Here is a 26918-nt window from a genome sequence, read left to right as displayed (position 1 = left end):
GTGGAAATAGTTGTGAAAAAGCTGCTGACGCTATCAGAAAATGAGAGACAGGGAGTAAACACATCACGCGAACGTCTGATTATATTGCAAGTTAATTTTAAAATGCCTGTTAGTGTTCAAAGTCGGTTAATCACATTTAATTAACATTGTCGACGTATCAAAATACGTTTTGCGTTTACACACGATTTTCAGACAACTCACTTGATGGTAGATATTTTTAGCTCCGAATCTCTTCGTGGATGCCTGGACTAAAACATGAGTTGCTAAAATTAATTACAGAACAATAATAATTAAACGTTTTTATACTAAAAACGTAGATTATGTGTAAATTAACACTCTGCCATCTGCTGTTTACAAATATTAATTTTTTATCTCACAATACCTTGCTTTTCAGTGAAACTTTGACCTGCATCAATGACACACACGTTTAATTCAAGATTCATGCACAAATGAATGTTAATCACTTCTGGTATGAAGTTATCAGGACTGATATAGGCGAGTATATATATTTAGTCCGCCATGTTTACACAGCAGGAACAGCGTCTGGTTCTAATAATCGCCGAAGTCAAGTTTCCCGTCGACGACCAATGAAGAGGCAGTCGTTGTGGTGGTGCTCGTAGTGCGGCTGGGAGTTACGGGCCTGGGAGGCGGCTGCTGGGGCTGGGGGTGGTAGTGCGGCAGCTGCACGGGCGGCAGCCAGGGGCGGGGGGCGATGGCCACGACGGGCGGCCACCAGAAGGTGCGGTCCTGCAGCGGCGGGGCCGGCCTCACCAAGCCACCGCCTCCCCGACGGTGGAACTGCGGACCTGCCGGACACAGCCACGTCACTCACTGAGGACATTCAAGGAACTGTTGCCATGGATACCTCATGTATTTGTTTATCTGTCCGACGTTGAAGCACAAACATCGAGAGCCATCTAAATTAAAAGTTTCAATTCATTTAAACTAAGAGTTTAATTAATTTATTTATTTTTTAAAAAGCTCTGATAGATTGAGGAATGTAGACAACAGCGAAAAACAGAAACTTATAGCTACACCTTCTAGCTACTTCTCTACATAGTGGCCGCTCAGACTTTGAAATTTGTGGTACCAATTTTTCAATGCCCTCATCATGGAAGGCTAATCTCTAACGCTGGTCTGCATCTCGGCTGTCTCAAAATGCTCTCTTCAGATCCAGCCGCTAATGCACGCGAAAAGACAAAACTCAAAGGGAGCCAATGTAAGATTTTCATACGAATTCTGCCATTGTAAGTAATTCACCTTTACTGTACTGCGGCAAAGATGAATGAGCGCGCTGCACGATCAGTAAATAAGATCCTTGACTCTGTGTTCAAGTTTATCTGTGGTTCGCTTGCTCGCCTGTCAGTTGTGCAGCGCTGTGTAATTCTTAATTCAGGTGTAACAGCGAGCAGTTGAGTTTTTAGAGAACGCGATTTAATATTTGTGAATTTGATAGAAATTATCTGGAATACTTGTTTCTAGACATATCTTATTGATTCTGTTAATGGAGAAGAGTTTTTGGAGGAATCTTTCAAGGTAAACAATGCATGAGCAAGAATGAAATTTTTGTGTGCCAGAATTATTAACTGAAGGAAATCTTTCTTCTTCAGTTAACTAATAACATTCATAATTAGTGCTAATTTGATCTCTTCGGCCGCGTGGGGTAGCCGCGCTGTCTGCGGCGCCTTGTCACGTTTCGCGCGGTTCCCCCCGTCAGAGGTTCAAGTCCTCCCTCGGGCATGGGTGTGTGTGTTATCCATAGTTTAAGTTAGAGTAAGTAGTGTGTTAGCTTAGGGACCGATGACCTAAGCAGTTTGGTCCCGTAAGCTCTTACCACAAATTTACAAATTTTGATCTCTTCGTTTTCATTACGTCACAAACAGCGCAGTTAGTGTAAATATCTGTAATTTTTGTATTGAGAGAATTTCATAATTGTTAGGTCTTGTTATGTTGTACAGTTTTTTGACAACTATCTGAGTTTAATTTTTCAAGAACACTTTTCTTTAAAGTAAAAGTCACTTCCATTATTAGTAGTAACATTTTGTATGTTTTTGTCGTCTGTGCATTATGCCTTACTCCACACGAAGCCACAGGTTGTTGCTGACAAGCATAGAAAAATTTTGTAGTGAGTAATTCATTTTCCTTTAGCTGCTGCATCTGCTGATTTCTATTTGCTTTCGAGAACATCAGTACACCAGACACGAGGCAGCATACTGAGTATGAGGCAAGCTACTCTTATTTCAGGGCATATGGTTATGATGTATGATTTGTAGGGCGTTCAGCTGCGCAGTCATCAGCTCCCGTGCAAAGTCCCAACTTTTACACAGTCTAATATTTTCGTAATTCAATGTACCCCCTGTCACGAATGATGACGAAGAAACGATGAAAACATAAACACCAAGTCCCCGACAGAAAAATACCCAACCAGGCTGGGAATCGAACACAGGATCCCGTGATTCGGAGCCAGCAACGCTAGCTTCTAGACCACGAGCTGCGGACGAATACTTCAGGGCAGATCTTACTTTGTAATCTTTTGTGGAAACAGTGGATGGAATTTTCAGGTGGTGTGCAAAATCTCAGACAGTTATTTTCTTCTCGGTAGAGCATTATTTTATTTTTGTGGATGTTTCAAGTCAGACATTGCACTTTATATTACACAACTTTGATAATATACTTCAGTATGGGGTTTTAGTAAAATAGTTTTCACTGAGCATACAATTAGTTTCTTTTGGTATTACATTAGATTCATTTTCATTATTTCAAATTCGGCATTTCATTAAGATTAAATTATTGTTTCAGGACCCTTTTCACATGCGCAACGTACGGCCAACCAGATGTTAATATTGCTCGAGAATTAAATACGATATCTAAAGCTTATGTTACGCGAATAGAAGGTTTTTGAGAAAAGAATGTTCGGTAGTTTCATACACAGTTAAATTTTTTATAGAAAACTTACGCCAAGTCCGGGCTCCATAGTCAGTGATCAAATTAAATCCACCGAAACCGCTGCAGGAGCATCTTATTTGCACCTGCAATACACAGCTGAGAATTTTCGTGAAGATGGAAACACATGACAGTTACGGAACGTGGACTGCATGAGATCAGGTGAAATTCCTTAACGGGACCTCACACTTGGCGAGAGACAGTATTTTCTATGCATCTTTATGTGCTCATTATGCTCTCAGCACTGAAAAGTGCGACGTGACGCTGTAAACTGGCATATAAGGGACATTGCGCTACACATCTGCGCAAAGCTTCACCAGATTTTTCATTGTGGTTTTCATTCCGCGAAAATCGAAGGTTGAAAAAGAAACAGCCCTCGTACATACAATTTCAACAAAATGAACTGCCTTATCACTTTTGGTGAAACTGAATGTGGAATTTGGATCGTGTGTGGTGATGTTCTGTGATCTCCTCTGGATGTTCATAGGTCGTTGTAGGTCAATTTCATCATTTTTATATGCATTTTTTCTGTTACTGGTCTTTTTAAGTATGCGATGTGATACGGCTATGAGCGGGAGATTTTATTGTCAGGATTTGGTCTTAAGCAGCTTGTCCAATTTGTCATGTGTCATTCATAGCTGCACCAACCAGATGGTCACGAACAAACTTTCTGGAAACTGCCGAGGAGCATGAAGGAAGGACTACTCGAAGGACGCTGGAATTTCACTTCGCGTGACGTTTACCAGTTTCGCTATGATATTATTCGGTATTGTGGCAACATAGTGATTGATGGCCACTTTCAGATACACGCTATTCCCTGAACTGGAAAGATCTGATAAGTATAGGTACTTTATTTGACATTGTTATTAATTTTGGTTTAGTTGTATACAATATTTCTGATAGCCACTGGTACCACCATGAATGGCATTACAGTTGTCCACTGTACATTTCAGTGCTTTGTTAAAAGCCCTGTGACAGGGAGGAATAATAAAGAAAAAAAGCATTTGATCCAATGATAGTGGGTTTGTAGCTACGCGGCAGCAGAGCGGAGGTTAAAAAAAGTGTTGCGTGTTTCTACAGGAGGTAGTATTGATCAAATCTAGAAGAAAAGTTCCTATAGTGATATGTCCAGAAACTAATTCCTGTTGAGATGTGGGTCAATGTACTGGTGACGAGTAATGTGTGGTTTTCAGTGGTGAAGGGCGTCTTACTGTTGTCATTATGCATGTGTGACTGGTTCTCATTTGCAGGACATTGATGATGGTGCTGGTATCAGTCATAGCAGTGCAACTGTCTACTACTTTAGCTGAGATTGCGTTGCTCATGCTCTACGTTAGCATAACAAGATTAACGATTCTGTGCAGTGTAAACAGTTCACTGAAGGCCTGAAATTCCATAAGGGAAATGACAGACACCATAGTCTGTTAAGGGTTTGCCGATGACAGTAGTCACCAGGCCAGTGAAGTACATGCTTAACAACATCCACAGCGCGCCATTCCATCTGAAAGCATTAATCAACAGGCTACTACAGTGACTAGTATTCACTAGATCATTCGCAGCAAGGACAGCGGACCGTACAGTCCACACGCCACAGGTGAAGGAACAGGTTTTGTGACATGTAAACGATGATCATGAAGCAACCGCTCGGATAATTTAAGTTGCTGTAAGTATCAACCATACTCTTCCGTGGCCAGTGCTGTATGAGCAGTTGCATTGTCCCTATCATAAACAACGCGTGCAAGATCTTCGGCCAGCAGATCACCATTTGCAGATCAGTTGGGATTCCCAGAAGATAGCTTAGTAAATTGCCACAATACGGGAGTGTAGGCAGATGCAAGTCCTCCAGCAATCTTGGAGGCGAGGCATCAGGATCACTTCAGCATCAGTGAATGGAAACTGTTGGTGACAAGAGTCACAGGGACATAAAATGTGTGAAATATATTAACTGATCTTGTGTATCACCTGAACCGTGGCGCCATTGAGTTAGTGGACAGTTCTGTCTGGCGCCACTGGCTAAGGTATAGTATCGACTATCCCTCTTGCGGCCCCATTGCCAGTATCTATGAGGAAGAGTTCGTATCTGTGGATTGTGTCCTTAGAAGGTCTTTGCTTGCCCATATATACACGGGGTTTGCTGGCCGGAGAAGGAGGCACGAAGTTGGCGGATTGGCGGTAGCGTCGCGACAAGAGGTGGTCACGAGGTCCGAGCGGCCAAAGCCACGAGCTGCGCAAGGAGGGCCTGCCCCGAGCGAGGGTACAGGAGTACCTCACCAGGGTCAGCGTCGACTACAAGCAGCAGGCCGACATCCCGTCGGTTGGTTGGCAACATTCTTGTCGGACAACAGCTCGTGGCCTGGCTGCCCTCTTCTATCTGGCTTTCATCGGCACCACTCAGAAACCGTTGCGACGCACCGTGGATCCATGGAATTGCTTACTGATAAAGGGGAGTACTATTCAGTAATTCTGGCGGTGATTTGTTTCATTGTCTATCTGCCCCCCTTATTTTTTTCTGGTTTGTACCGGACCCTCAGAGTTTTACTCGGTCGGCCCTTTGGTCGTAAATATAGGCAGTAGTATTTTGACACTAATTGTCGTTTGAAAATTTGTCCCGCTATTACATTGCCTTTCCTTTCTGGTTCATTGTTGTTGTTGTTGTGGTCTTCAGTCCTGAGACTGGTTTGATGCAGCTCTCCATGCTACTCTATCCTGTGCAAGCTGCTTCATCTCCCAGTACCTACTGCTACCTACATCCTTCTGAATCTGCTTAGTGTATTCATCTCTTGGCCTCCCTCTACGATTTTTACCCTCCCCGCTGCCGTCCAATGCTAAATTTGTGATCCCTTGATGCCTCAGAACATCTCCTACTAACCGGTCCCTTCTTTTTGTCAAGTTGTGCCACATACTCCTCTTCTCCCCAATTCTATTCAATACTTTATTGTTAGTTATGTGATCTACCCATCTAATCTTCACTATTCTTCTGTAGCATCACATTTCGAAAGCTTCTATTCTCTTCTTGTCCAAGCTATTGATCGTCCATGTTTCACTTCCATACATGGCTACACGATCATTAATGTTCTAATTAATCAGCTCTTGGTCATAAATACAGCCGGAACAATTGTACCAAGGCACAGGCTGCCGTTAAACAAAAGGGACCTTGTGGTTAGATTTAGCTGTTAAACGGTTCAATTCTTTGACTGTAATTGCGTTTCTCAGTCATCAGTTATAATATGAACAACCTGTTGTACTAAGCTGTTCCTTTCTGTGTTTGAAAGACCGAGTCATTATTGATGTATTTTAGCTGGAGCTTGAGGTTCCATCAATTCTCTTGTAATAAGTGTTCGCAAGTAATGTTTTAAGACGTTCCTTCAGAACAGTCTTAATAACTGACAGTCAGTTTAACTTTGAAAATATTAACAGCCAACTGTCACCAGGGCTTTAGTCAAAATAAAATTGTCAGAAGGGACGGGTTGGGACTCAGTCGCACCTTGGATGGCCATTGAAATTAAGAGGTATGTTGATTTGAAGCACGCGTTATCATTGCATATTGTTTGCTAATCTGTTTAACCTTTAAGCACAGGTGCGCATCTTACCCTCGAACTTTTCGACATACAGCTTTCAAATTGAAAATTAAGTCATCTGTTTTGGGTACTTGAATCAGTATTGTCATCTATGGTGCTTATATAGTTTTCAGGTGTTGCAAAAGGGCATTTAATAAGTCAGACTGTGTCCAACGCGGTAGTAAACACTGCTGTTTCACCCTATAACGGGCGGGCTGCAGGTAAGGCTGTCTTGTAGTCATTGTCATATTGTTTTGCTGTTTTGCAATACAGCACTTCAAATGCAAGGATTAAAAGCTTATTCAACTTACGTCTTAAGGTCAAAAGAATTTTGCAAATTTGTTCATTTTGTTAAAGAAAATTTTATTGTTAAATGCTTCGATTATCTGTAAACCACGGTTTATATATGGTTAAATAAACAGGTTGTGTGAAAAGAAAGTTATATTGGTGGATCCTCCCTTCCACGTTTTCCTTAATTCCAGTAAGTACCACGTATTATCACCGGTTTCTGCAAGGTCAGTTTCTTGCACTATTGGAGAATGCTACCCATGCAGAAAGACGACTTTGGTTTATACACGACGTGACACTATCACATTTTCTGCGGATCGTTTGTTTCCGATCGTTATAGGAACTTTTCTTCTAGTTACGACCAATTCTACCGCCTGCAAAAAAATATGACACTTTTCTTAAACACCCTGCACATTGGAAGGTGGAATTTGAATTCGATTGTGACTGCCCCGAACACTATCAGTCACAAGAAGCATTGTAAATACAATAAGGCTGAATACCGAATTAATTGACAGTCTTGATCAAACAGTATAAAAATTTTAAGGCCATTTTGGTTGTTAATTAGCCGTCTACAGATAGTTTACCAAATATAGCGTGCAAGTTCGTATCTGTTAACTGATGTCATATTTTTTCTAGTATTACAGCAGTTGTCGATGGCACGAGGGAAATTTTGAATGACAAAAGTTATTGATTTGTAATCTGCACGAAAAGGGTTTGCCATTCAAGACATTTTCTTTCGGAAAGAATATGATGCTGCGAGAGTGATGCATATATAGAACCGCTGGATAGAGTACGGTCACACACAGTCTGCCTCCATAGTACCAGCGGTTTCAGAGTCCCAGATTTTGAGCCTTGGGTAACTCAATACGCCCCCGTTTCAGACAGCAACTTGTGCCCGAGAATGTATAAGCCTTCTTCGGAAAACGACGAGTTCCACTGCTTCTCTGGCTGGCACATTCGTCTAAAATATCGCCCATCGGAGAAATCCGCAACATGGTTGGTCACCAACTTGTTCGTCAGGGCCTTCCAGCCATTGTTGAACTGGGGCGTATTCCCACCCTCCTTGGCTTCATGCCACGACGTTCAGAAGATCTAATCGCAACTTGTGGGTCTTCACTTCATACTGAGATCTCAGAGGTCGTGTGTAGTTCTCTAAACCGATTAATTTCTTTTTTACGTAATCGATGGTAGAAATTTATATAAGTTGTTTGGTACTGAAATTTTCACGATCCTTGCCAAACAGTGTGTGTCTCAAACAAATCTGAGGCGACCTTTTCTTTGATTGCTAGTTTACTTCTACTCGTTTTTTTTATGTACGTACATTTCTATTATGTCGTACAATTATAACCTGTTATCGCCAACAATTACTAGCTACTTTACACACTTCCATTCTTTTAAGTTAAAATTTTTTGTTAACATTTCTACATTCTTTTAATTTTAGGGAAATGTTAGAGTACCTTCTTTTGCACCTTTATATTTACTTTTTTTGATATTAAACTGGTTATCAAAAACTATTTCTTCGATTTTCCTTTCAATTGATCTGTATATTAATCTAGCAGACAGGTCCTAGTGTGTGACAAATTGATCATGAGAAATTATCACTCGAGGGATTGCGGTTTCTTTGAAACACACAATGCCGTTCCGGAAATTGTTAGTTACTAGCGTTATAGGAGATCGGAGTGAATGGACTTCTAGCTTTTGAACACACCATGGATTTATCTTCTTTATAGCCAGCAACGTAATATATGTATGATAACGACATGATTGTTAGAGCAGATACACCAAATAGCTGCTTATAATAACTAATCTTTATTTACGACAGTTTCGGCTAAATCGCCATTTTCAAGTACCTGCAATTACAATTTTGATGAGAATAGGCATGGATGCCAATGTCATTCACATTAAAGTAGCAGTCTTGTACTCATGTCTAGGCCGATCTGACGTCCATATTGCGTCGTTAGGGGACTGTTTTGTAACTATCACCGTAAATGGTGTCAAGATGTTGAAATTAAATGTTAGTTACGACATGACAGCAGTTTGACAGTTCCACTCTTACGACGGTATATGTTTTTACAAACAATGTGCAGATGAACAGCGATATTATTTAATTAACTAAAATTTGTTACGATTATCTTTGGTTGCTGCATATATTACTTCCGATTTATCCATTATCGTGTTCTATAAGTTCATTAAAGTTTTTAAGGTAGTACTTGTGTCTAAATTCTGTATGCTCGTTTAATATTGTTTGTGGGTATTTTCTTGTGTACATGTAAATTTCTAATTCCTCAAGAATGTTCATTGCAAAATCTCTTGGTATTCTGTGCAGAAACTGTAGCGCATTTTCGATCGTATCAGCAATGTGATGTTGATTTTTCAAATGTAGGAAGAAGCTCGACTGATTATATTCGCGCTTTCTAGTGTGTTCTTTATCTCTCACGTTAAAATTTCTTCCTGTTTGGCCAAGGTAAAAGCTATTAAAAAAAATGGTTCAAATGGCTCTGAGCACTATGGGACTCAACATCTTAGGTCATAAGTCCCCTAGAACTTAGAACTACTTAAACCTAACTAACCTAAGGACATCACACACACCCATGCCCGAGGCTGGATTCGAGCCTGCGACCGTAGCAGCCCCGCGGTTCCGGACTGCAGCGCCAGAACCGCTAGACCACCGCGGCCGGCTAAAAGCTATTACAGCTGCCACATGTGATTTTGTGTATGCCTGGGTTATCATATTTGAACCTTCTAGTAGTGGAGGAACGTAATTTTATTGAAAGGTTGTTATTGGTTCGAAAGGCTAGTTGAATATTTGTGGCTTTCAAAAGTGCATTAATTCTACAGGAGACTCTACCAAGATAAACTGCTGGTACGTATCTTATTTTGTGCGCCGGTGATGTTTCCCGAATTAGGCATATCTTGCTATTTGGTGCGTCTACTCTAAGAACTAGGGGTTTAGAAATTCCGATGATATATCATCGATATAAGGTCGCCTGTCTTCAATTGGTACCTAACGACTTTTACAAAATTAGGCCAATCAGTTATCTAGTAAACTGTTGCTCATTGCTCTCGCCCTTTCACTTTCATATTTCCTGAGAAAACGCTCTTCTACCATCGCTACAGTGGGCAGTTCTTCATTCTCATTCTAGCATGTTTGTGTTCGTGCTTCTGGAAATCATTCTCTTGTTACCGTTCTGCATTTTCTGATGATTTGGCTTCAAAGTAACTTCTTTTGAATTTCTTTAGAATTTTGAACTTAACCTCAGGTTTTCGAAAGGCTATATAGTATCTCAAATCTTTCATTATGCTCTACATATATTATAGTTTGCTATTCTAGCACTGAGTAGCGCAGACAAAGATTTCGAAATTTGCACCCAGTTTGACAGCTTATTCCCTATTCAGGTCGCTAAATAAAAGCCTAAAAAAATTTAGTGAATTACGATAGACGGTTAAGATGATTCGCTTTTTGTCTAAAAATATTCTTTCTTCCTCAAGTGAGGTGCCCAAATATTAAGCCATTTTACGTTAAGATACTACAACATGCGATGTTACTTAGTGGTATTGGTGCTGAATGTGGACAATATACTAATCATTATGGTATATGCATTCGACTTCTGCTGGTGGATTTTTTATCTCTGCTCCCTCGAGATTTTACAACATCTCCACAGTTTCAGAAATATTGTGTTCTGTTTCAGTATACACTAGCTAAAAAAAAAGTCGTAATACCAAAAAATAATTAATGTAGAGACATGAAATTTTGGGAACACATTTGTGCAGGTAACTTATTTAAGTGATTAACACTGCAAGATCACAGGTTCACAAAAGGGTGAGATAAGCCATTGCAAATTTGAAATGCTGGTACATTAATAACCGGTGTGATCACAAGAATGTTGAAAGCAAACACTCAAACGTGCGTGAAGTTTGTTGTACAGGTGCTGGATGGATTTCCATGCCTGTTTCACTTGGTCGGTCAATACAGGAACGGTTAATTCTGTTTGTGGATGATACTGGAGTTGCCATCCGGTGACGTCCAGTTTGTGCTCGAGTGGAGGCAGATATGGTAATCGAGCAGGCCAAGGCAAGATTTCGATGTTCTGTAGAGTATGTTGGGTTACAGCAGTGTTATGTGGGCGAGCGTTATCGTGTTGGAAAACACCCTTTGGATTGCTGCTCATGAATTGACTCACAACAAGTCGAATCACCAGACTGACGTACAAATTTGCAGTCAGTGTGCGTGGGATAACAACGAGAGCGGTCCTGCTCTCATACGAAATCGCACCCTCGGCCGTAAAACCAAATTTAGGTCTAGTGTGTCTAGTACGCAAAAAGACTGTTGCAGACCCTCAGCTGTCTCCTTCTAACCAACACAAGGCCGTCACTGGCACCGACGCAGAGCCAGCTATCACCGGAAAACACACCAGACTCACACCATGCTCTCCAGTGATCTCTCGCTTGACACCGCTGAATATGCAAATAGTTTGGGGTCAGTGGAATGCATGCTATAGGGCATCTGGCTCGGAGGTGTCCTCGAAGTAACCTATTTGTAAAAGTTCGTTGTGTAACTGTGGTGCCAACTGCTGCTCACACTGCTGCTGCAGATGCAGAACGAAGTGCCAGATCCATACGCCGAAAACCATTGTCTTCCCTCTCAGTAATGCTATGTGGACGTCCGGAGCCCGGTGTTCCTGCAATCGTATATTCTCATGATAACCACTAACCAGCATTCATATACAGCGGCTACTTTCCTGCTAAGTCTTTCGGCAGTATCAGGGGAACATCCAGCTTCCAGTAGCCCTATTAGACGACCCCATTCGAACCCAGTGAGGTGTTGATAATGGTATCTTTGTCGCTTTAAAGACATTCTTGACGATCATCAATCACCACATCCAGTCTTAAAGATAACTGACGCTTACGACCGGTACAGCTTGTATTTAAAGCAAACGTGATTTGCATCCTCATAGTGGCGCTACCAGTGCCACTCTTATGCAAGTGGCGCGAAATCTGAATAGACATCATGTTTCAAATGTAGAAACAGACCTACTAACTTTCGTGCACGTCGCACAATTCCTTGGTATTGCGATTTGTTTTTGCTTCAGTACTTTTCCGTGTATAATGATCTCTTCCTATCCGTATAGGTGACTCAAAATTCTCTCCTTCCTTCTCATCCATAATCAGTTCTCGCTGTGAGATCGGAATGACCAGGCGAGGGCGTCACAAAGCTAATCGGCAGCTTCACCCACTTTTACTCCCTCGGAGACTGCCTGTTGCATCTACTGCAGAACATACTACTACTCATCAATCTACTAGCTTCCCGAATTTTCACTCACGGTCAGAGTTCACTATAAAACATCAAGAAAAATAATTTCGGATTTGACTACCTGATTTCAAAGAAGTACGATATGCTGAATTCACACTTCCTACTCTACACAACATACACGGAAAGGTTTCCTGGAGCTCAACTGCAACTAGATAAGAAACAAGTTGTGGTTAATACGCAGTTGGTTCACAAAATATGTAAAATACAACCGAGAGATTGTGTTAACTACCTAAATTTATTAACAATAGTTTTTCATATTAATAAAATACTGAATTCTTCATTGCTATGGGAACTTTCTTTATTCATACAGTAGATATTCACTGTATATTTTTGTTAGATGTGGTTTTTATTAGACATTTACCGATATTTGATCGATGGTGTCATAGTTAAAAGGTAAGTTTAAGTCATAAATCATTATTTTCTTACTCTGTGGAACCGAAAAATTGGTTGTGTAGAGGTGGTAAATACATCCTCTACACTCTATACGTCCATTACTGTCCACAAATAGTTGGTCATAAGATAAGAATAGGGATGAAAGTGGACAAACCAATGAACATTAAAACTTAAAAATAAATTTTAAAAAATCTGTTAACTACAGCTTTATTACCCACGCCGAGAGAAAAACAACCATAGAAGGAACACTTGTTTGAAAAGAGAAAGAAGTTACAGATGATAAAAGAAATGTTTAAATATTTATGGACTTAGATCTACTGTAGTGATGACATCATTACGGATGAGATATTTTTATAACTGGAAATGGTTTGCCTCAAGCTATATTTCAGCGACCATCCGCGAAAGCTGGCAAACCTAAAAACAATGAAGTTCCATAGTTATAAAAACTTATTAGTAACAACTAAACAAATCTACTGCTATAAAAAACGTACAGAACGTTTCATTGAAGTTTGAATTTCTAACTTTTTTCTTTTCGATGTATGGGAATGATCCCGCAAATGTGGAAGTATTAAGTTCAAAAAACTTATTTGGTAATCTCCTGAATAAATTTGATTTTTTTGATATTTTCTTTTGTTGCCTTCAACCACCAACGCGATACAATCATACACATCTTGACTTTGCTTTTACCGTGATTAACCGTTCGCGAGGTATTTATAATACACAAATTTTCTGCAAGCCGATATAAAATACAACGCTCTACTGTAACAAACATAATTAGCCTCCATTGAATGGTCATACATATCCTGTGTTGAAATACACATACAGCTAATAAGATGATAATTTATCAATTTTTGGGTGGCAAATTCCATTCCATATTTTTCACACAGAAATCTGTGAGGAATGTAAATAAGCTAACTTAATAACATGTGTAAATAAATAAGATTATTACCTAATGAATCAGATCTTTTTCTTAAAGAAAGCTGTTTTTAGAAAATTTTATGGTATCATTAACTCAAATGAACAAGTTATTTTTACAAACAAGTCTTATGAACGTTAAATTATTCATTATGGCCGTTAGCTTCTAAATGTTGTGCGTCGTGAAGGTTCGTGTAATTTCTCAAGCTGCTTTACTGAAGTGTTTAACTGTATTCGAAAAAAAGGCTGCTCATAAAATTCGATTGTGGTGAAACGTCACCCTTGTAAGCTCCTTGGAACAGTAATATACAGAAGAACAGAAAAAAATATTGAAAATGTACATAACAAAGATTGTGTATTACAAAGGAAGGAAGAATAAAATAATATCTGGAAGACTTTGCGGCATATGTAAGTCTAGAGAAATTGATCGACGTGACGAAAAATAAGATCTTGATCTTCTAAATCTTGGGATAAATGCCTATAATGATACGTAATCTGCAATACATGCAAAAACCCATATAACCAGATGAGGATTCGTGAACCACACTCTTTCTGAATGAGTTGTGTTCGTCTCCAGCAGAGTATCTCATGGAAGTAAACTGTAATCAATGGGAAAAGAAGGAAGAAACTAGAAAAGCTCCAGATATTGTATCATAACAATTAAAAACGAAATTGAACTGAACTCCTATAAATAATATGTCAGACAAATTTCCGTAGAATACCATTAATAAGAGAATAGAGCGGTTAGCAAGACATGTGTACAGAGCAAATTCACTTGAAGCGACAAATAACTGGAAATCAAAAGACGTCCGAGCAGGATAAAATTCAGATACAGAAACCAAAACAATAAGGCCGGCATAAACCATTGGAAAATACACTCAATTAAAAAAAAGCAAAAAACAAAAAACAAAAAAAAACAGCGAAACGCCATGAGAAAGAAGACGCAAGAGACGGGGAAAACGTAAGACGGCACACATACTTCTTTAATTCTGATTCAGCACACTTCGCGGTAGATTTAAGACTTTCATCACGACTTACGATTCCAGGTAGTAGGCCATATTACTTATCCCGCTAAAAAGTCATGGTGTCCAACTTGAATAAAAGTGTGAAATTTCCTAATACACTGGTTCTCACTTTTAAAACAAGTAGCTAGTACGCAGTTCAACATTACCTTTGGAACCGTTACATCAGAGTAAATATCTATCAAAGTACACTATTCTGCAAGACTTAAGGACGAGATGGCTAGAGTACCGTAACATATTATCTACTCGTGGAAATGAGTGAAACTGCGGGAGCATGTTACTAGGGGTTTCCCAGTCGTGCACAGGAAGCTGGCTGTCGCACGGCACGAGGTCATCGTGACTATAGCGCCAAATAGGGCTGGCCCCGCGAAACGAGGCAGCTGAAGGAACGTGAAAAGACAGCGTTTGTCAGTCAGCGAACAGTTACGGTGCTGTGTGGTGGTGGTCTTCATTACAACATGGCCCGGAGACACCATTTGGATGAGTTCACATAGGAAAGAACCGTCGGGAAACTGGAAGAAAGACGAGGTGTGATGAGTGCAGCCCATGAGTTTGGAATTGCAAACAGCACTGGTTCAGCTGCGTGGCGAGAAGAGGAGGTGGTCGGTCAGGGTCAACAGCAGCAGCAGATGACCACTACAATGTGCAACAGGTAAGAAGGGATTCGCGTCAAACAGCGGATGCAATTCAAAGGTTCAAATGGCTCCGAACACTATGGGACTTAACATCTGAGGTCATCAGTCCCCTAGAACTTAGAACTACTTAAACCTAACTAACCTAAGGACATCACACACATCCATGCCCGAGGCAGGATCCGAACCTGCGACCGTAGCGGTCGCGCGGTTCCAGACTGAAGCGCGTAGAACCGCTCGGCCACTGCGGCCGGCGCCGATGCAATTGCAGTTATATTTAACAGGACTGCAAGGCACCCCAGTATTACGCTCCACAGTGGCGTGGAGACTATACGGGAGTGATCTCTTTGCCTGACGACCAGTATTTCGTATTCCGTTGACGCCCGCACATCGGCAGTATCATTTGCGATGGTTCCAAGGGACTGGTCCAACAAGGAGTGAGGTTGCGTGCTCGTCTCGAATGAGAGCAGATTCAGTGAACATCGTTAAACATGGCCGTTTCGGTGGTCCAGGTCTGTGGGAAGATATAATATTGCATTGGTGTACTGACATCCAAATCTTTCAATACGGTACACTCGCTGGTCATCATTGTTGTGACACTGTACTTCTGCGTCTATTCACGGGTCCAGTCGGCTCAGATTTCATTTTTATGGATGACAATGCGTGACGGAATCGAGTAGCGCAGGTAAAGGAGCTCTTGGGACGAGGGGGTACTCGACGAATAGACTGGCCTGCCGGTTCCCACTACTTAAATCCCATAAAGCACTTTGGATGCGTTGGGGAGATGTCTGCAGCACATACAGCAACAACGACCATCCAGCAGTTATCAAACGTGATGGTGAAGGAATGGAAAGGCTTACCAGAAGAACTCCTTACCGACGTCATGCCCAGCGTGGGAGCACATTGCGCATTGTATTGCCGTTGATGGTGCTCATACACCATGTTAAGAACCTTTTCAATATCCAGGGCAAAATAAATCGTGGCGAGTTGAGTATGACTATTGTCTTTCACTAAAACTGTCATTTTTGTTCCTTTCATTGTGTAGTTCTTTCAGTTACCCTTCTACAGAAGTTATTGCTATGCATGGAACAAGTTTCATCGAGCTGTTACTTGGCAGTGACACATCATGCTAAAGATACTTTCATCCTTAAGTTTTGTACGCCAGTGTATTATCGACCACACTTCTATACGGCGAATACGGAGCTTAAAACTTCGTTCGGAAGAAAAAGTTACAGTACTTCCAGTCACAGTCCTAGTGACTTGCTCGATGGAGAAAACATGGAAAAATGTATTTTGAATAATAAGCACACAGGATAAAATGTTAGTCACCCCTAAAGTACTTCACTTCAGTACCGTGTAGCACCATCTCTAGCTTTGGTAACGACCACGGAGATCGCGTAGAACTACAAAATGGCGGGGATGTTGATAGCTACTTTTCACCCGCTCTTCCACACACTCCCATACATTTTCTGTGGGACTGCGATCGGCAGATTTAGCGGAACATTTGTGGATGTATTATAAGGCTCCTCAGTATTAGTCAAATGTACGGGAGTATCCTCGTGAATAATACTGTCGCCATCTTACAAGATGGGACTGCCGGCGGCATTCTAATTACGTAGATGCAGATGAAAGGGCAAAAAAAAAAAGCTTTGTGTTCTGCCTTACGACAGGTATTGTCACGGGGGAAGCTTCGTCAGAGGTCCACCGGATGATCTTCTTAGGAAGTTATTCCAGTGGTGGTTTCCCGTTGCCTTCCACTGATGATGATGAAATGATATTGAGGGCAACACAACACCCATTCCCTGAGCGGAGAAAATCTCCGACCCGCCAGGAATCGAAACCGGGCCCCTTGGCGTGACATACCGCCGTGTTGACCACTCAGCTATCGGAGCGGACTTTGGTCACCAAGAATATTAAACTGAGCGGAGAAAATCTCCGACCCAACCAGGAAACGAAACCGGGCCCCTTGGCGTGACATACCGCCGCGCTGACCACTCAGCTATCGGAGCGGACTTCGGTCACCAAGAATATTAAAAAAAAGACATACTGGAACATGTTCACGGCAGGCATATGCCATGGTGATGGGAAACCCCTCAAAACTTCACACATATCATCAATGTCCTTCAGACAATGCAGGTTACCGCTCCATCGTGCCGTACTCAACGCTTGCATCATTCGAAAAGATGGTAATTCTCGGCACTTCAGACGACACTATGCGCCTCCAGATAGTTATTGTCCAGTTTCTGTGTTGTTTGTGTCGCTGAAGCGCACTTTTTGGTGCCACAGTGAGCATTGGCATTTTGCGACGTGCCCGATTTAAAATTACCACTGTGTGCTGTTCCCATCGCAAAGGTCCCTTGGAAACTACTTGAGATGGGCTTGAATTCGCTGACGGGAGCAATTCCTGTTGGGCCTGAAACCGACGTACGTTGACAGGGCGTGGCTCTAGTTTCCGGTACCTGTCGGTTAGGATCTATTTTACGACCACTGTGTTACATGGTTGCTGGTGCACCTTACGCTGTGGACACTGTACAGTCTGCGTTGATACACCAACAAATCGTTCAGCATCATTCACAATGTGGCCATGGACACGTTCAAACACGGTAGCTTCTTGCTGCCATTTAGTCAGATCTGCATGTCGAACCATCTAACTGCCCCGATTTCACATAAATGACTGACACATAACATCACTTCACTAACGTGGTTTACGTCAGTGGTGGAGGGTACCTGTTACCCAACATTTTTTTGAAATTTTTTGTGAGCTTTCGCTCTGTTGCAACTTTCAGTTGCATTGTTTACGTAACTGATTTGTTGTTGAAAGTACAGTCTCTTGATAGTACATCATAAAAGAACTTCACCGAAACGTGAATCAATTATTCTAGAATGTATTAGGCTGGTGCATAAGTTTGTAGTGTCTTTGTTTTGAATGCTTGTATTCCGGTTGCTATGGGTTCATTTATTGATTGAGGTTTCTTTATTTTTAGTTGACTGTTGCTATTGAGTTTTAATATTGTCATTTTGTCATCAGGATTAGTGAGTGGAGCTGTGGACGCTAAAAAATGGAGTGCGAGTGGATAAATTGTAACATTTCCGACTTATTCTTCCGTTTGACTTCTATACAGGGGTGACAACAGCAGAGGTGGCCAGAAACATTTACGCCGTGTATGGGGAGAATGGCACTGACCAAAGCACGGTAAGAAAATGTTTTACTCGTTTCAAGGAGGATCCTTTTGACATTAATGACTCTCCATATTCAGGAAGACTTTCAGAGTCTGACAAAGATCGTTTAAATACAGTAATTTACAATGATCCACGCCACTGTACTGGTGAACTGATAAATGTGATGAGCTATGATGATTCAACCAGCGTGCGACATTTGCATGCAATGGGGAAGGTTCAAAAATCGTGTTTCTGAGTGCTCTAAGCCAAAATCACAAAAATCAGCCGGGGTCCATATGTGCATCCCTGTTTACTTGCGATCAATTGATTCGTAAACAACACCGATCATTTCTATCCTGTATCGTCACTGATGACGAAAAATGGTGTCTGTATTGTCACATAAAGAAAAGAAAGGAATGTTTAAGCCCAAGAAAGCAGGAAATCCTCGTTCAAAGACCTGCTAACGTCCACAAAAGATAATGTTGTGCGTTTGGTGGAACAGCGACGGTGAGGTGTACAACGAATTGCTTCTCCGAGGTTTAACCGTCACTGCTGACATTTACTGTCAGCAACTGAGGCGTCTTGCAGAAGCAGTGCAAGAGCAACGACCAGGAAGACTGCGTGAAGTGATGCTACTCCACGATAACGCCCACCTGCATACTGCTAGACTGACAGAAAACACTGTATAAACGGAAATAGTAACTGATGCTGTTATAGTGAAGGCGTGTAGTGTAATACAATACGTTGCGTATATCTTTAGGACGATTTGGATTATTATATACATTAAGTAGTTGCTACCATTAACGTGAGGGTGGGTTGGGAAATCTTTCCTCATCCAAAACATCTGACCTTGGTCCTGAGATTTTCACGCTTTTCCGCTCTCTATCGAACTACCTTCAAGGAACTCCGTCTCCGGATAAAAATACGCTCCGAACATGGCTCGACGACTCTCCCCCTCAGAACCACGTGATTTCTAAAGTCGCGGAATCGAAAAGTAGACTATGGTAGACTGTTGTAAACAGTGAAGGGGAATATATTATTGATGACTAAAGATTCCGTTATGTATATCTGTTGCATTTATTAAGCCTATGGAAAAACACTAAGAACTTATGCATCAATATAATACATGTGTATTAGATCGCAAGCTCTCGGTAGCTGCAAATATTTGAACCATCTGCAATACATATACGACTATTGTGGAGTACCTGTGCATTAGTTGATATCAGTACTGTATGTTTAATACTTATATCTGAACACACACAAGAATTACAGAAGAAACGAGACTGTTCACATTACTGATTACATGTATGCTACGGAGAGTGACCTCTGGGATGTGAAGAGAAATCAGAATTGTACATATAATTTAATGAAAGCGCAGTACACGGAAACAACTTTACATTACTGCATTACAGTGCTAATTGTGATTATAATTACAAACCAACTTATAATACACTCCTGGAAATGGAAAAAAGAACACATTGACACCGGTGTGTCAGACCCACCATACTTGCTCCGGACACTGCGAGAGGGCTGTACAAGCAATGATCACACGCACGGCACAGCGGACACACCAGGAACCGCGGTGTTGGCCGTCGAATGGCGCTAGCTGCGCAGCATTTGTGCACCGCCGCCGTCAGTGTCTGCCAGTTTGCCGTGGCATACGGAGCTCCATCGCAGTCTTTAACACTGGTAGCATGCCGCGACAGCGTGGACGTGAACCGTATGTGCAGTTGACGGACTTTGAGCGAGGACGTATAGTGGGCATGCGGGAGGCCGGGTGGACGTACCGCCGAATTGCTCAACACGTGGGGCGTGAGGTCTCCACAGTACATCGATGTTGTCGCCAGTGGTCGGCGGAAGGTGCACGTGCCCGTCGACCTGGGACCGGACCGCAGCGACGCACGGATGCACGCCAAGACCGTAGGATCCTACGCAGTGCCGTAGGGGACCGCACCGCCACTTCCCAGCAAATTAGGGACACTGTTGCTCCTGGGGTATCGGCGAGGACCATTCGCAACCGTCTCCATGAAGCTGGGCTACGGTCCCGCACACCGTTAGGACGTCTTCCGCTCACGCCCCAACATCGTGCAGCCCGCCTCCAGTGGTGTCGCGACGGGCGTGAATGGAGGGACGAATGGAGACGTGTCGTCTTCAGCGATGAGAGTCGCTTCTGCCTTGGTGCCAATGATGGTCGTATGCGTGTTTGGCACCGTGCAGGTGAGCGCCACAATCAGGACTGCATACGACCGAGGCACACAGGTCCAACACCCGGCATCATGGTGTGGGGAGCGATCTCCTACACTGGCCGTACACCACTGGTGATCGTCGAGGGGACACTGAATAGTGCACGGTACATCCAAACCGTCATCGAACCCATCGTTCTACCATTCCTAGACCGGCAAGGGAACTTGCTGTTCCAACAGGACAATGCACGTCCGCATGTATCCCGTGCCACCCAACGTGCTCTAGAAGGTGTAAGTCAACTACCCTGGCCAGCAAGATCTCCGGATCTGTCCCCCATTGAGCATGTTTGGGACTGGATGAAGCGTCGTGTCACGCGGTCTGCACGTCCAGCACGAACGCTGCTCCAACTGAGGCGCCAGGTGGAAATGGCATGGCAAGCCGTTCCACAGGACTACATCCAGCATCTCTACGATCGTCTCCATGGGAGAATAGCAGCCTGCATTGCTGCGAAAGGTGGATATACACTGTACTAGTGCCGACATTGTGCATGCTCTGTTGCCTGTGTCTATGTGCCTGTGGTTCTGTCAGTGTGATCATGTGATGTATCTGACCCCAGGAATGTGTCAATAAAGTTTCCCCTTCCTGGGACAATGAATTCACGGTGTTCTTATTTCAATTTCCAGGAGTGTATTATATTTAAGAGTTTCTGTGAATTCGCTCTTGAAGGGTGTAGAAGGAAATGGTTCAAATGGCTCTGAGCACTATGGGACTTAACATCTATGGTCATCAGTTCCCTAGAACTTAGAACTACTTAAACCTAACTAATCTAAGGACGTCACACAACACCTAGTCATCACAAGGCAGAGAAAATCCCTGACCCCGCCGGGAATCGAACCCGGGAACCCGGGCGCCGTGTAGAAGGAGTTGCCCAATATAAAGTCCTTCCATTCAGCCCCTTGAAGTCTGTAGATGTTTTTGTCCTAGTGTTATACACATATCAAAAAAAGTTTTGCATCACCTCAGTACCGAGATATTCGGAACTTGTACAGAAAAGTGGAATATAGATCAACGGAAACATCAAAACTGTGTGCCGGACCGAGACTCGAACTCGGGACGTTTGCCTTTCGCGGGCAAGTGCTCTACCATCCGAACTACCCAAACACGACTCACGACCCGTCCTCACAGCTTTAATTACACAAGTACCTCGTCTCCTACCCTCCAAACGGGTCGTGAGTCGTGCTGGAGTAGCTTAGATGGCAGAGCACTTGCCCGCGAAAGGCAAACGTCCCGGATTCGAGTCGCGGTCCGGCACACAGTTTTAATCTGCCAGGAAGTTTTATATCAGCGCACACACTCTGCTGCAGAGTGAAAATTTCATTCTGGAAATAGAAACATCATTTCCGACCTTTTTATTGCTCATGAAAACCACACATTTCGTGTTGTACCACTATACATTGAGACCGTAAAAAGTTATTCGTCGTGGCATACTATTCACAAGTTCATCAAAGCACTGTTGGTCCACATTGTCCCACTCCTCAACGGTAGTTGGTGGGTTAAAACAGCCCTTTTCAATCTATCCCAGACATGTTCGATAGGATTTATGTCTGGAAAATATGCTGGCCACTCTAATCGAGCGATGTCTTTATCCTGGAGGAAGTCATTCACAAGATGTGCACAATGGGGGCGCAAATTGTCGTCCATGAAGACGAATGCCTCGCTAATATGCTGCCGATATGGTTGCACTACCGGTCTTAGGATGGCATTCACGTCTCGTACAGCCGTTACGGCGCCTTCCATAACCACCAGCCGAGTACGTCGGCCCCACATAATGCCACCCGAAAACAGCATGGAACCTCCACCTTGCTGCATCCCCTGGACAGTGTGTCTAAGGCGTTCAGCCTGACCGGGTTGCCTCCAAACACTTCTCCGACGATTGTCTGGTTGAAGGCATATGCGACACTCATCGGTGAATAGAACGTGATGCCAATCCTGAGCGGTCCATTCGGCATGTTCTGGACCAATTTGTACCGCGCCGCATGGTGTCGTGGTTGCAAATATGGATCCCGCCATCGAAGTCTGGAGTGAATTTGCGCATCATGCAGCCTATTGTGCAGTTTGAGTCGTAACACGACGTTCTGTGGCTGCACGAAAAGTATCATTCAACATGGTGACGTTGCTGTCATGGTTCCTCCGAGCCATAATCCGTGGGTATCGGTCATCCACTTCAGTATTAGCCCTTGGGCGGCCTGAGCGAGGCATGTCATCGACAGTGCCTGTTATCTCCTCCATGTCCGAACAACATCGCTTTGGATCACTCCGAAACGACCGGACACCTCTCTTTTTGAGGGCCCTTCCTGGCACAAAGTAACAACTCGGACGCGATCGAACCGCTATATTGACCGTTTAGGCGTGGTTGAACTACAGACAACACGAGCCGTGTATCTTTTTCCTGGGCCAATGACTGGAACTGATCGGCTGTCGGACCCCCTCTGTCTAATAGGCGCTGCTTATGCGTGGCTGTTTACATCTTTGGGAGGGTTTAGTGACACCTCTGAACAGTCAAAGGGACTGTGTCTGTGGTACAATATCCACAGTCAACGTCTATACACAGGAGTTCTGAGAACCGGGGAGATGCAAAACTTTTTTGATGTATGTATTAATGATTTTCATTAGTTTTTGAGGTAAGAGAAGTACTAGTAACGGAAGAGTTCTTTAATATACTGTCTATGATAGTTTAATTCCTCCAGAAAATATACGATAATTAATTAATTAGTGCAGCATACTACTTTATTTATTTTTAAATCAACCACGGTAGTAGTAATACGATAATACGACCTGCTAAAGTAGTTGAACTAAAGTGCTTCATTAAGTCTAGGTAGTGGGTGTTCCAGTTAAGATTATGATCTCTCTGTAAACCCATAAAACCTGACACTTTGTTCTTCTTGTATTTCATGGTCTGAAAACTTGTTTTATTTCGTCTGGCGATCTCTGAGAAGCACTGAACTGTATGTGCTCAGTCTTCAGCGATAATTCATTTGGAGTGAATCGGCCATCGATGTTTTCGAATATTTCATTAGCTATCTTCCCAGTAAGAAGTCTGGTGTTGCTTTCTATTCAGGTTCTTGTATAATCTGCAACGAATTCGAAATTTTCGTCTTCTGAAACTGTAATTGAAGAAGGAAATATTTATCTTTACGTATTAGTAAGGTTCTGACTTTTGACATTCAACTGAGTTCGTACTATGTGACAATTTTCTCTACAAAAGAGGAAATACTCGCCTCAAGAAAAACGAGATTGATGCTGCAGCACTTTTGCACTAACAAACAGTGTTGAATTAGTGTTAGTCGCCTTGGAAGTGTATCCCACTTGAGCCCAGACACGCCACTATTTGCTCCTTCCATTGATCCAAACTCTCTCGCATTACGTTTTCCGTGTGGGTGTGAAGATAATCGACGCTTGGTACAGGGAATAGCAGTTGACCCCGAACATCAACCACTGTAGCGTATTGCACATACGCTATGTGATCAAAAGTATCCGGACACCTGGCTGAAAATGACTTACAAGTTTGTAGCGCTCTCTGTCTGTAATGCTGGAATTCAATATGGTGTTGGTCCACCCTTGGCCTTAGCTTCCACTCTCGCAGGCATACGTTCAACCAGGTGCTGCAAGTTTTCTTGGGGAATGGCAACCCATTCTTCACAGGGTGCTGCACTGACGAGAGGTATCGATGTTAGTAGGTGAGGCCTGGCACGAAGTCGGCGTTCCAAAACACCGCAATGGTGTTCTATAGGATTCAGGTCAGGTATCTGTGCAGACCAGTTCATTACAGGGATGTTATTTTCGTGTAACCACTCCGCCACATGCCGTGCATTATGAACAGGTAATCGATCGTGTGCAAAGTGCAATCGCCATCCCAGAATTGCTCTTCAACAGGGGCAAGCAAGAAAGTGCTTAAAGCATCAATGAAGGCCTCTGCTGTGACAGTGCCACGCAAAACAACAAGGGGTGAAAGCCCTCTCCATGAAAAACGCGACCACACCATAACACCACCGCCTTCGAATTTTACTGTTGGCACTACACACGCTGGCAGATGACGTTCACCGCGCATTCGCCATACCCACACCCTGCCATCGGATCACCACATCGTGTACCGTGATTCGTTACTCCACACAACGTTTTTCCACAGTTCAATCGTCCAATGTTTACGCTCGTTAGACCAAGTGCGGCGTGGTTTGGTGAGATGTCTGGCTTATGAGCAGCCGCTCGACCATGAAATCCAATGTTTCTCACCTCCCTCCTAACTGTCATAGTACTTGCAGTGGATCCTGATGCAGTTTGGAATTCAGGAGATGGCCCGGATAGAAATCTGCCTATTACATATTACGACCCTCTTCACCTGTCGGCGGTCCCTGTCTCTCAACAGACGAGACCGGCCTGTACGCTTTTGTGTCCCTTCACGTTTCTGCTTCACTATCACATCGGAAACAGTGGACCTAGGGACGTTTAGCAGTGTGGAAATGTCGCATACAGACATATGACAGAAGTGACATTCAATCACGTGACCACGTTCGAAATCAGTAAGTTCCACGGACTGCCCCATTCTGCCGTATCACGATGTCTAATAACTACTGAGGTCGCTGGTATGGAGTACCTGGCAGTAGGTGGCAGCACAATGCACCTAATATGAAAAACGTATGTTTTTGGGGTTGTGCGGATACTTTTGATCACATAGTGTAAATAAGCAGAATGACCCATTATTACATCATTAGAAGCCTAGTTCATTTAATATCTAGAAGCGATTTAAAGTGAAATGACTGAATAAAACTGATGTGAAACGTATTTCCAGTTTAGATTTATGTCACTGAGGCATTGAATTACAGGATAAAAATTAAAACTTAGGGGTTACTTTGCGAGCAGTGGAGTGATGCACGTTGGGAATTACTTGAAGAACTAGGGACAGGCAGCAACAGACCCGAGTAGAATTGGTAACTAGTACGGCAATGAAAATGAAGCGGAGGTCAGCTGCAAATGTAGTCACATGAATGGATATCAGACAAATCAAGCAAGTTCCTTGCAGGGCTCCAAATGATAATAAAAATATATGAATATTGTATGGAAGTTGAGTAGAAGGCATTTGAAAGCATACAGAAGTAACGTTGATATGTATGGATGACTACTGTAACGCACAGAAAATTCGCAAATCTTTATTCAGCAGGGATGTCAAGATGTTGGTAGCGATGATGCATGGAACAGAACCAGATACTTGTAGCAATGACATACTCTATTTTTAAAGTGGTCGAAATCGAAAACAGCCGTGACACAAATGATGATGTATTCTGGTGATCGTTTGAGTTCGTCCTACATTTCGTCCTTTTTTTTTTTTTTTTTTTTTGTTTTTGTTTTTCTTGTTTGCGTTACGGACGATAACTAAAATTGTCATCACACTGAATGTTGTTTAGATCACAGAGGTGCTTTCCTAGCTGTGGACATACTGGAGGTGGCACAGACTTGCCTTCCTATGACCTTTGAACTAACTCATCCAACCAGTTGTAGGGGAATGTGGATTTAGAACCCCGGTGCAATTTGGTATTTTTCACTTTAACAAAAATTGTCAGTGATGAAACAAGAGATAAGTAGAGGCAAATATCGCGGGTTGGACGGGAACCAACCCCACACCTTGAAATGCGAATTGTGGCGCTTACCCACCGAGCGGTAATGAGTTATAAGTGAACGATACTGAAGGACATGATTATTCCTCCAATTAGCACTATATTTTTACGAAGACATACACATTGATATACGGCAGCTTGAAAGAAAATGATGTTTTGTTTAAACAGAGGGAAATGTGCGGTCTTTTCAGGTTATGTGGTGGCAGGTATTGTCTGTGGTTCAAGTGGCTCTGAGCACTATGGGACTTAACTTCTAAGGTCATCAGTTCCCTAGAACTACTTAAACCTAACTAACCTATGGACATCACACACATCCATGCCCGAGGCAGGATTCGAACCTGCGACCGTAGCGGTCACACGCTCGCAGACTGTAGCTCCTAGAACCGCTCGGCCACTCCGGCCGTCTATTGCCTGTGTACCCTGCATGTATACAGGGATATCAGAAACAGCTTGTAAGGGTTTTGTTGTGTAGAAAGTGCTAAGAAATAACTGTTAAGAATTAGCACTGAAGCTAGCCAATCAGGTTGCTGCGCACGCAGATTCAAGCGACCTGCCAGAGACAGTGTCGCGAAACGTGTTCTTCATTTGCTGTCCTCAGACCGAACAACCGTACCTTTTGCTCACCGACCTTAAATTTATTACTTGCGAAAAAGGCACATTTTAACTGGTAGTGAGTATTTCGAAAGTGGTAACTCACAAATCCGCAGATGTCAGCGCCGCATTTAGTGTGCACAGCTACCTGATTGGCTAACTTCAATGCAAATTAAATCGGAAACGGCAGAACGTACCGAATTTTTTTAACAAATGCAACTCATCACAACCTATCCTGCAACACCATCACAACT

At 42.8% G+C, this 26918-nt stretch overlaps 1 protein-coding gene across 2 annotated transcripts in view; it reads right to left on the bottom strand.

Moving 5' to 3' along the window:
- Positions 1 to 307: 307 nt before the first annotated feature.
- Positions 308 to 26918, bottom strand: part of LOC126174780 (uncharacterized) — a 79999-nt gene continuing 53388 nt past the window's right edge. Inside the window, exon 4 of one of the 2 annotated variants that reach the window (XM_049921130.1) lies at positions 308 to 806. In XM_049921130.1, the coding sequence (XP_049777087.1) occupies positions 550 to 806 (257 nt within the window). In that variant the 3' untranslated portion in view covers positions 308 to 549. Of the gene's footprint in view, positions 807 to 12691; positions 12907 to 26918 lie in introns of those variants that run through there. The other variant, XM_049921139.1, reaches the window with a different exon arrangement.

Source organism: Schistocerca cancellata, chromosome 1 (assembly GCF_023864275.1).
Source record: "Schistocerca cancellata isolate TAMUIC-IGC-003103 chromosome 1, iqSchCanc2.1, whole genome shotgun sequence".
Taxonomy (NCBI): Eukaryota; Metazoa; Arthropoda; class Insecta; order Orthoptera; family Acrididae; genus Schistocerca; species Schistocerca cancellata.
Note: the sequence above shows the minus strand (reverse complement) of the source record. Positions and strands in the feature narration are given on the sequence as shown.